This window comes from Alligator sinensis, unplaced genomic scaffold, assembly GCF_000455745.1.
Source record: "Alligator sinensis unplaced genomic scaffold, ASM45574v1 scaffold277_1, whole genome shotgun sequence".
NCBI lineage: Eukaryota > Metazoa > Chordata > Crocodylia > Alligatoridae > Alligator > Alligator sinensis.
This window is the reverse complement of record NW_005841899.1, coordinates 2,861,094-2,872,031: the sequence shown is the minus strand read 5'-3', so window position 1 is coordinate 2,872,031 and position 10,938 is coordinate 2,861,094. Positions and strand designations below refer to the sequence as shown.

Here is a 10,938-nt window from a genome sequence, read left to right as displayed (position 1 = left end):
AATCCAACGGCGACTGAAAGGGGCCCCGAGTGTCAGCCACTGCCTGGGCTCCCAGGAGGCCAAGGGCAAAGCATAGCAGCCGCGGGCCCGACAATTGGGTCAAAACCAGGGATCCTCGTTTTCTCCGATTTAGAAAAAAAACCCCAAAAAACAATTTTTGGTTAAAATAAAAGCAACCCCAAATCCACATTTTTCTGTGATTTAAGTGAAATACTACTAATATATATATATATATATAATTGAGGTTTCATTTTAATCGTGGGAAAATGTGAATTTAGAGTTACTTTTATTTAAACGAAAATTTAAATCAGAGAAAACCAGGTTCCCTGGTCAAAACCTTGATGTTAAGGCCTCTGCAGCAGCTGCCCAGCCCCGCCGAGAGAGCCCAGGGCCGGGCCCAGGGAGCAGCCCGGGGGCCTCGAGGGCAGCAGCCGAGGCTTAACGGTCCGCGGGTGTCACGCGAGTCACTCACTTCTCGCGAGAACCCCGCCGCCGCGACACCCAGCGCGACTGCGGGACTGGGTGGCTCTCGCGGTACTTGGAGCTGCTCTCGCGAGCGTTCGCACCCGGAAGCAGCGTGGCCTCGCGGACCGCGGTGCGGGCTCTGCGGGTGAGGAGGGGGTTGCCGAGTCTTCCAAGAGCCGCGGAGGGGCAGAAGCTGCCTCAGGAGTCGGACATGCCCAGCGCCGCCGGCAAGGGCCAGGAGCGCGGCCGGGACAGCATGGAGCCGCCGCCGGCTGATGTGGGTGTGCGGGGTGGCGCGGGGGGGAGGGGAGGGTAGGGCTGCGGGGATCCCATGGGAACGGGCTCCCCGCGCCCGTCAGCCCCCGCGTCACGTCGCGCTGACCTCACCTAGGTGACGTCATGGGGGGGGTCTGTCGTCATAGCTGCCCCTTTGCCGGGGAGGGTGGTTTCCCCTCAGATCTAGAGCAGGCTCCTGTGGTGCTCACAAGGATTTGGTGCGTGACGTCATGCCTGTGGCAGTGTCACTGCCCAGGTGTGACACACATGGTGCTGGCGCGGGGCAAGCTGGAGGAGCGCTGCCGACACCGTGCTTCTTCCCCGGGCGCTGCCATGGGATCCTTCCAGGGGTACCGCAAGCTGTTATGTCGTGTCAGCGCAACTCGCTGGCTAAATTCAGAGATTATGAGCTGGGGCACAGAGCGGCCTGCTGTGGGCTGTCTGCAGTCGTGGCCGTGGGAAAGAGCTGCCGTGATATCTTTTCGTAGTAAAAAAAATGAGCAAAAGCCAGCAGTTTTGGAGGGGGTCTCCTGTCTTGGCAAGGTGGAGGACCGCTGTGCTAAAGGAGCTTTCCACGCAGGTTACGTTGATTCCTGTCCACTGAAAGCTTTTTCCTCCCACAGAAGTTTGAAACACGGGCTTAACTTGGACATTATCGCTATTGATTTCAGTCACCCTAAGGCGGCTAATCATGTAACGATCCCTCCCTCCCCATTTTTGTATTCAGTTATTTAACATGGCTCATTTTTGTTTGGTTTTTCATCTCCCTTTTAGGATCATGCTAAGGAAAGGTATGGCGTGTCCTCAATGATACAGTCCCAGGAGAAACCAGGTCAGTCACACATAAAACGTTGCTTTTTATTTGAAAAATAATGTTTTGTTGGTTATTCAGGGTTCTCACTTTGAACTAAACCTTTTCTTTGCTGTACTGCTTCTCAGTCACCATCTGTCTCCCTATCCGTGCCCTTTTATCTAGTGAATCAGCAAAGTTAGAATCATAATAAAAAAAAGAAACCTTTCCAGTCACTGCCCCCTGTGCTGTGTTAAGAGATTTGGAAAGAATTTTCAGCAGTTTTTCAAAGGCACGTTGGAACGCTGAGCAATAAATACAGATACTGCATGTTTTGTTAAAGTAATAATTGTTTAATGGGGCAAGGTCCTTGGATTTTGCATCATCTGCCTGCATCATCAGCTGCTCACACTAATAAAAGTAGAAATATATCTCTGCCACTGCAGCAGCCTTCACTTCTCTGTCATGTATGGGTCAGTTTCCATTTTAATGCTCTATACCTTAAACTTAAACTTTCCTCTGGATTTACAGGGTTGCTGTTGTAAAAATGACTTAATCAGAGCTTAGTCAGTTCTAGAAATCCTAGGACTTGAAATCACATTTGTTCCATTGCTTTGGAACGAGTTCTGTCATGAGACCTGCAACAGCTGTCTGTTTAGATACTGTATTTGGGTTCTTACATGGTCTTCTTCACTGTTATGCATGAGCCCCAGTAAATGTTAATGGAACTTATCCTCAACATGGTGATGGAGGGATATATCATTTATATCTTACAGTTGGTGAACCAAGAGATGCTAAGCCAAGACATTTGGCCAAGATCTCCATACCACTCCAGCACTCTAACCCAGGGGTGGCCCACAGAGCCATTGCATCTGGTCTGCAGGCCTCCCCACAGGTCAGGAAATTTGGTGCGGGAGCGGTGGCCATTAATACAGACACCCTCCCACCTGCCAAATTCCCAAGCCCCATGTGGCCCAGCCGCAACCCCTTCCCCCATGGGGTTGGCCTGCAACCCCTTTGCCCTCTGCAGGGCCAAATTGGGGCCAGACCATGCTCCCTTACCCTTCTGCAGGGTGGAGCCACATACCCTTCCTCCTCCTGCGGAGCCAAATCAAACCCCCTTCCTGGGGAGTGGGGGGGTACTGGATTGCCTCCCACTCTCCTCCGCACAACTGGACGGCGCCCGCTGCTTCTGCCTCAGGCGCTGGATTGGCTCCTGACCGACTGAACACTGCCCATCTGGTCCCCTGGGAAAAATGTTGAGCCCTGCTGCTCTAACTAGTTGATTGGTCTCTTCTCATAGCCTCCAGAACTAGGAACTTTGGCAGAAACAAAGAAAATGTAGGAAAAATCTGTCTCATGTAGGTTTCCTTAGTGCTGGAATGAGGGAGAGGGATCTGTGAAAGGCAAGAATTTTTGTGAGTGATATCATTTTAATGGACCAGCTGCAAGCTTGGGATAAACTTAGACAAGCTTTCAAATGTGAAATGTTCTTCATCAGGTGGTCAGAGAGAGGTGTTTCTTTTACAGTCATGTCATAATAAAAAGTCGTTGCTTCACCCTGTATGGAGTTGCATAGCTCATCCTTGCTCAGAGAAATGTGAGGGAGAGGAAGACTTGACAATTAAAAAGTAGCAGTAGGCAGTGACTGGCTAAAAGGAATCAATGTATAAAAAGTGTACCAAAGAAAAAATTAAGTCTTGGGAAAGACCTTAGATCCACAGCTGCTATTGCCAGTTGTGATTCTTCAGGACCTCTAGCCTGGACTATGCAAGGAGAAATAACTGAGAGAAGACCAGAAGTAATAACAAGAAAAAGATGGTATGTCTCTTCAGCCAGCACGTGACCATCTGGCCTTGCTCTCCGCTCTCCAAGGATTGCCTGATTTTATTTATTTTTCTGTCTCTTGCTCTGCTCTTTCCCCATGGGAATATCACTACCCCAGCAAGGAGGCTTAGTGTTCTAGAATTCCTCAGTGCTGGAGAGCTTGTGTGCCCCTCTTACCAGTTTTATAACTTCCATCCCTTTCTTTAAATTGTTTCAGATGAGCCTTATCTTTCCCTTTCTACATGAAGTACTGTGTGGGCCCTGGCTACTTCCTATAATATCTCCTCTCAAGGGGAGATGTTATCTTTTGTTTCTGACCCAATGTTAAGTTCCCATTACAGACTGTTTTAAAGTCTGAAATTTGTTCTTCTGGCTACAAAATCCTTTTTTAGTCTTTGATCATTTTTAACATGGGCTTTTACTTTACTCTGTGGAATATCAGATCACTCTTCTTTCCCACATTCTGGTTTCTAAATTTACCTATCAGTGTATAGCAGCATAGGAAGGCAGACGGGCACCCAGGGCACAGGGGCAGCTGCAGTTTCAGGTTACTGCTGCAGCTGCACTCATGCAGCTGCTGGCACCAGCAACTTTTTTCCCCCTTTTCCCCCACCCCAAGTCAGCAGGGTGAGGTGGCTGCCCCATTCACCCTGCCCTACTTACACCACTACCAGAATATACCCATTCATTTTAACTTTACTAAAATTCTTATTTGTGCCTCAGCCGCTTCCTAAATTGTCTCTTGAAATGCCTTTTCCTGTGTTGTTTCCAAGTAATTAGGTCTTACATTTTCAAAATTGACTCATGGTTTTGGTTGCCTTGGTTTTTAGGGATTTACGTTATGAGTTGTCTTAGTGGGGCACCTAAAAATCAATAATATTTGGACTTTGAGTCCAGACTGATGTGTCCAATTTCTTCTTTCATTCCACTAAATAGTTATTATCAGTCTGTTGAACTCACAGATTGCTAATTCATCTACAGTCCAAGTAAAGAATTTTCTTCTAGTTAACAAAAAACATTTTATAGGTTTTCCACCCTCCTACACTTATCTCATACCCACGTGTCCCTTTTGTCTCGCCCTGCTTAGAATTCTGTAAGTTGAGAATTTCTTCTGCAAATGTTGACTGCCCTTCCTATCTGGTGTTCTCTCCTTCTGTTACGTCATGTCTTTTAACATTGTTTCTGTCTGCATCATACTGTAATTGCTTATAAAAAAAAAAAAAACCCCATTTGTCTTTTCATTTTTTCTCCCTTCAGCCCCATTACTGCAGTCCTTTGTCTCCCTTCACTCTAACTGCTAGTTTAATTTTTTTACTGCTTTTGAATATAAGGGCTTTTTATTTAACCTTTGTAAGTCATCTTTCACATTCTGCTTTATTTATTTATCCAGCACCATAGTGATTTGTTATTTCACAAGGATATCAGAAGCATAGACCCTGTCTGTAGTCTATACTAGATGTAGTCTATACTAGAATCTGTAGTCTAAACTAGATAAATAGTGATACCATAACAAAAAGCAAAGGTTGAGCTTGGGAATAGGAAGAATTAAAGGGTGAGGGTGTTTCAAGTGCTGAAAAGACATGGCTGTCCTGGCCCTAGGATGCACATGGAAAAAAGGCAAAGGGTATGTCTACTTGTGTCCAGGCACAGCTGATCCACTTCATTGAGTGAAACACACATTGCCCTTTGTCCTGACCATTGATCTGAAGGATAACGGGTGACGTGTTCCCTGCTTTCAAAGATGTACCCTGGAGACTGCTGGGAGCATGTCTTTGAAAGTGAGGAAAGCTGAGCAGGCACTCTGGGGGCAGCTGGAGAGTGGCAGCTCTGGGGTGCGCTCACTCTTCTGCCATAAAGCAAATAAACATCCACTGTAATAAGGCAGCACAAATTTACTACCTTTGTCTCAGCCACTAATTTGGTATTTGCGGTATAATGAAGGCTATGGACATCTTTTTGCTTTGTGCTGCCATAAAAATTTCAATGGTGACACAAAGATGATGAAAAGCAACATCTGTTTCCACCCTAAAATGCATAATTAACTTTTTAGATTAGCAGTCAAGACAAGATAATGTCATCTTTATCCGTGGTTGGCAGCTCATGTTCAAACTATAGGGGAACCTGGGATTGATTTTTTAAGCCATTAATCCTCGTTAAAACCCAGTTTACCTTGGCTGCTATTTTAACTCAGATTTAAAAATGTACAAGGTAAGAAGAGTTGAGCACAACTTGAGTTGCGAGAGGATGAGTAATTGGAAACAAGGGTTGAAATATAGGCAGGAGCAAAGTTGTGTAGTATATTTAAGATCAAGCATTCTTGTTCTCACCTTAATCTGGAGAGAATTCGAAATCCATTGAAGGACCTATGAAAGGAATGAAATGTTTGGTGTGGCATGAAGGGAAGATTTTTTTTTTTATTTTATTTTTTTTAGCTTCAGGATGTTAAATGGATGGAGAAGTGATGAAAGGGAGATTGTGAAGGATTGGTGACAGTCATTCAAGGAAGAACAACCTATGGCAGAAGCTACCAGCTTGTTAGCAAGAAGAGGAAAGAAGGGTTAAAGGGAGAAGCAGCAAAACATTAACTTTTTTTCCAGAAGTAGACATAAGAATTTTTTCTTTATTATGCCTGTCTTTGGAGGTTGCTTTATTCTTTTTATGTAAGCTAAAATAGGTTTAAATAATTCATACGCTATCCATTTTTTTTTTTTTTTTATTAAGATGTGTCCCAGTTGGTCTTGCTGAAAGCCAGATCATTATATGTCCAGTACATTTTTTAAAATGTTAATACAATGCAGATGGTGAGCAATACACTGGGGGCTTATCAAAGGGGTGACACCTCATTCAGTCTTTGTATTAGTGCCTGGAAAATGTTATAGCTTTGAAATAATGCAGTTTTAAATTCAGGTAATTCTAACTTTGTCTGATACCAGTATTTTGAATTGCTAGGAACTAGAGATTGCAAAGTTTTGCATCTGTGGCGCTGAAATTTGCGGTCCTGAAGTTGCCGGTTTGGTCACAATACTTCACTCCCACTCTTTTTCCCCCACCACTTCCCTCTGTTGATAAGCATTTGGGTAGATTTTCTGTCACTTCACTCTCTGCACTTTCATTCTGTTGCTTTAGTTAGTTTCTGTTTATCGGTCTACAGAGGCGAGGTGCTAAACAGAGATCAGTGTGCTCCTAATAAAATTTTAAGCGAGAATAAGATTATAGTTCCATGTAACACCGATGTTTTAATGTCACATCACCCTACAGAAAAATTAAAATGAGTTTTCAGATGCAAAAACTTAATTCCCAGAAATTGAATCCCATCCCAGTGCAGAATAATACAGTTGTGGGGCAAGCTGTGAAAAGTCTTCAGAGACAGAGGGGAAGAGTCCAGAATAGCAGATGGTAACCTGGAGTGGGCAAACTATGGGAGAGTTTTTTTAATGGGAAGAGAAGCCCAGGGTAGAGATGGTGGCGTGTCTAATTAGGGAAATTAAACTTGGTATTTAGAAATGGATAAGCTTATAATCAAGGCGGGAGGCTAGATTGCTTGTATTATTGATTCTTTCTGAAGACTATCTCCCTAAATGAGAAGTTTTTTTTACTATGAATAATTGAATGATGCTATAGAACTGAGTTCTAAAATATATTGCTTATGCTGCAGTTGTACTTCAGAAATTGTAAAAATAGAAGTGAATGTTTAAGATCATACAAAACAGTTGTAGTCAAAAATTGAAGAAAAAGTACAATTGAAAGGGCACTACTGAAGAAATGAGGAGTCTACTCAGGTGAGATCAGCCTATTAATTGTTCATTGCTGCATGACGTAGTATTGGCTTAAAAGCAGTAATCGTTGCTTCCACAGATGTCCTTTCAAACTCTCTGACACAAATAGTGCCAAACATGTAACCTGATCCTACAGATCTTTAACACCAAAGCTACTGCTTGGTACCTTAAATAGCCTGACTAAAATCAGTACAGTTAACCACAGTCAGCAGTCAGTGCTGCAATCAGTGGTATTACAAATGTACTGAGCTTTATGCTCAGCATTATTTGTAGGAAAAGGTCCATGGTTTATAAGAATCAGTTACTTGTAAATCTGTAGTTACAACCGTACACACTATAAAATACTAGGTACAAAAGTGATTTTGGTGCTTTTGGAAGAAAAGGCTTTCTTCTTTTTTTTTTTTTATTTCAGAGTCCTTGTCCCATTTCCCTCTAGAAAATTCACAGTCTGACCAGTCTTACCCAGTTGTCCCATTAACTCAAGCTTGTAATAAACATCCACCAAATAACAGTGCTTCCAAAGATGTGAATTGCATCTCCACCCTTTTCATTTCCGAGAGGTGTTTTACTAGAAGGAAAATCTGTTTGCCTCTTTTCAGCACTTGATGTTCCTGCTAGCTTGCCTGACCTGTTCACTTCTCCCATTAGAGCTTATTTGTGGCCACTTCAAATCCCAATGCAGTTAAGAATTGCAGTTTAAAAAGAAAAAAAAAAAATTGAAGAGACGCTTGCACTATTGTTTGGAGAAATACTCTTGATCTTAGTCTTGTCTAGGCTGGGATTTAAAGGTGTATTGTTAGACTGTGAAAGTGTTCACTAACTTGGTTCTCTCTCAGAAAGTCCACTAGACTGTTAGGCTAGGTCCACTAACATTTGACCAGTGCACCTCTAACTCCTAATCTAGCCACAGCCTGAATTTTCAGCCTGACTTATTGTTTTCCAGTTTCACTTCTTGCCTTCTTGGGAATTTTTAATTCTCAGCCTCTGTCTTGTGACCTGGTACCCAAATAGCAAAAGGTAGACCCAGCATATTTTTAAAGATATTAGGGTGCCTGTGCTAATGCATAGTCATTTTTAAAAATCTCACTGGATATGGAATTCCATCGATTCCATTGGTCAGGAGGAATTGGGGAGGATGGACAAATGTACACTTGGAGCAGCTTCAAAAGGGGAGAGGTAGCTGCAACTCATTGTGCACAAGCTGTTTTGCTATAGCTGTTACCTATGTATGACCTTGCTGCAATACAAATGTAGCAGCTGTTAACCATTTAATCCAGGGCCAAAATTGGGATGATTTAGTTGACTTGTATTGGTAAACATGCACAAGTAAAAGTTAAAGCACAAAAGCTACTGGGCTATCCCAAAGGGAGCAGCAGCTATCCTTTCCCTTTTAAAGCTTCTCTAAGTGTACATTTCTTCATACCATGATGGGCCTAGGCATATCTAACTCAGTAGCTGTCTACACTCTTGGTTATCTAAATATCTTGAAAATCTAGCCCAGGGTGTTGTGGAAGAACAAGGTCTATACCTTCCAAATATGTAAAAGCCAATTTCTTACAGGTTCAGGGAATGAAAACCTGAGATTTGGAGTTTCTGGTTATACTTCGTTACTGCCCTAAGTTGTTCAAGTTTAGGCTTCCCCATTATACAGAAATGTGCTTATGGATCCATTGCTCCAGCGTTTCTTGTTTGTGTTTTGTTTTGCAGTACACCCACAAAATAATTTCAGTCTTACAAGGGTTTACTTCTACAATGGCTGTATATATACTAATTCATTTGAATTTACAAACTGCTGTCTAAAATGCTGTCCCTAACCTACATTAAAACCAGAACTTTCTAAACACAATTTGATCGTATCCCAGGTGACTATTCTAAGTCAAATTATACGCTTGCCTGAACTATTTTAAAACTATCAAAGTTGATCAAACACTATCCATACTTGATGTCAATAGGATCATCGATGTTTTAAGCACTTACGACACGTTATGCTGTAAATAATGTAATGTTTAGGTTTGGTCATATACATATAAGCAGTTGTCTCTAAAAACTGTGGTATTTGGAGTGCAAAGAGGAATAATTTTCACTAAGCTGAACATAACAAAATAACTTCCATTTCTTTGTTACAGAACGAGTTTTGGTTAAAATAAAGGACTTGACAACAGAGAAAGCTGATGAAGTGATTTGGGTTCGTGGCAGGATTCACACAAGCAGAGCTAAAGGTGAGCTACATTTATTTTGGTAGTGTACTAAACTTAATATTTACCTCTTCCTTATGTTGTGTCTTTCAACAAAAAGAAGCCGAGACTGTCGTCGTTTTGACAGTTGTGTCCAACAAGAAAACACTGAAAATTTCAAAACTTTTTTTTTTTTCCAAATGCTGTTATGTAAAAAGAAATGTAAAATGTGGTAGGTGCCATCCTCCTGCCCAAAGTAATGGTTTGGGACAGTTTTAGTTTTGATTTCTCTCTGAAAGATTCAAAGGGACAGAGAATGAAGAACTTTGAGATTTTTTTTATTTTTTTTAAGTAAGCTTCATTCTTTATTAAAATTACACATGTTGCTATAGGTGGCCTTGCTTAGTTTTCTTCATAAAAATGGTTTAAATGGGCAGACAGTGTAAGACATTCTGTGTTTTTTGGACCTAATGGGTTTATGATGAAAACACATTTAAGGCTCAGACATCTACATTGCTAAGCAAAATGGAATCATCTTCTGAGTGTCAGTCACTGGGCAAAGGCGGACCAAAATTATTCTGTGCAGGCTGAGAAATTAGCATCTGGGTTTTTTTTTCATTTTGTTGCATCTTGTGTAGGAAACAAAAATAATTACGGTACAATTTCAAATACCAAACTCTGAGCATTTCAACTTCAAATACGGAGGTGGGGCTGGGGGAAACACCTCTTCGCTGATAAGAGAGAAATCCCTTGGCGAGCCTGAGTACTGTGCTGTCAAAAAAGCTGAATGACAGCTATTTTTCTTCTCTGGAACTTGAATTTCCCTCTGGAGATCAGTTTGCAATGTGCACGCTTAAATAGGCTTTCACCTTTTCAGGTGACATGAGACACAGACAATGAGTGTTGATTTCAGCTGTATTTATCTGTTGTGTTGTGAGACATGAGTATACCAAGAACATGAAGAAAATGATGCTTAGAAATTGTCTCTGATAGATCAAACTGGGAGAAACACAGAAGGTGGAAGGAAAACGTAAGTCTCTACACAAGCAATTGGGGCAGTTGATTTCTCTCAGTTAATAGTTCCTGGGTTATGCCAAAAAGATATAATGTAGTCCTTTTTTCTTTCCAGTAAAAAAAAAAACCAACCCAACAAAACCCTCTTCCATTTTTATGATCTTGGGTCTGGTTCACAAAGATAAGGTCACATGTATGTAGGCAACACACTTGCTTTATCTATACATACACAAAAAATGTTTATTTTTAAAAGTTTAGGGAAATCAGTATGACGTCTACCTTGCTCTGCCACACCTCTCGTGCAAAGGTCATTCATTTTTTTTTTTTCAGCGTGGAAGATTTGTCTGTTTCTTAGAAAACAAACAAAAAACCCCACTTTTGTGGATCGGCTCATTTTTTTCGAAAGCCACTTGGAAGTACTGGTACAGAAGGTATTATATATGTAATTGTTGTTATGTATGTATTAAGATGGTATCCATGCAATAGATATATATATATAATCGGTGACTTTGAATTGGAGGGAAAATGCAGATTGCTGCTAGAATTATCAGCATGAAGCTGCAGAGCACTAATGTGTAGGGAGCTACCGAATCTGTAGGGGCTGAGAGGAAAGAGT

The 10,938-nt window shown here is 41.9% G+C and overlaps 1 protein-coding gene across 2 annotated transcripts in view; it reads left to right on the top strand.

Annotated features, from left to right (window-relative positions):
- Nucleotides 1-554: 554 nt before the first annotated feature.
- The window catches only part of DARS (aspartyl-tRNA synthetase), a 79,800-nt gene continuing 69,416 nt past the window's right edge, over nucleotides 555-10,938 (top strand). For both annotated transcript variants that reach the window (XM_006018387.3, XM_025197579.1), the window contains exons 1-3: nucleotides 555-742; nucleotides 1,516-1,573; nucleotides 9,261-9,353. In XM_006018387.3, the coding sequence (XP_006018449.1) occupies nucleotides 677-742; nucleotides 1,516-1,573; nucleotides 9,261-9,353 (217 nt within the window). In that variant the 5' untranslated portion in view covers nucleotides 555-676. The remainder of the gene's footprint in view (nucleotides 743-1,515; nucleotides 1,574-9,260; nucleotides 9,354-10,938) is intronic.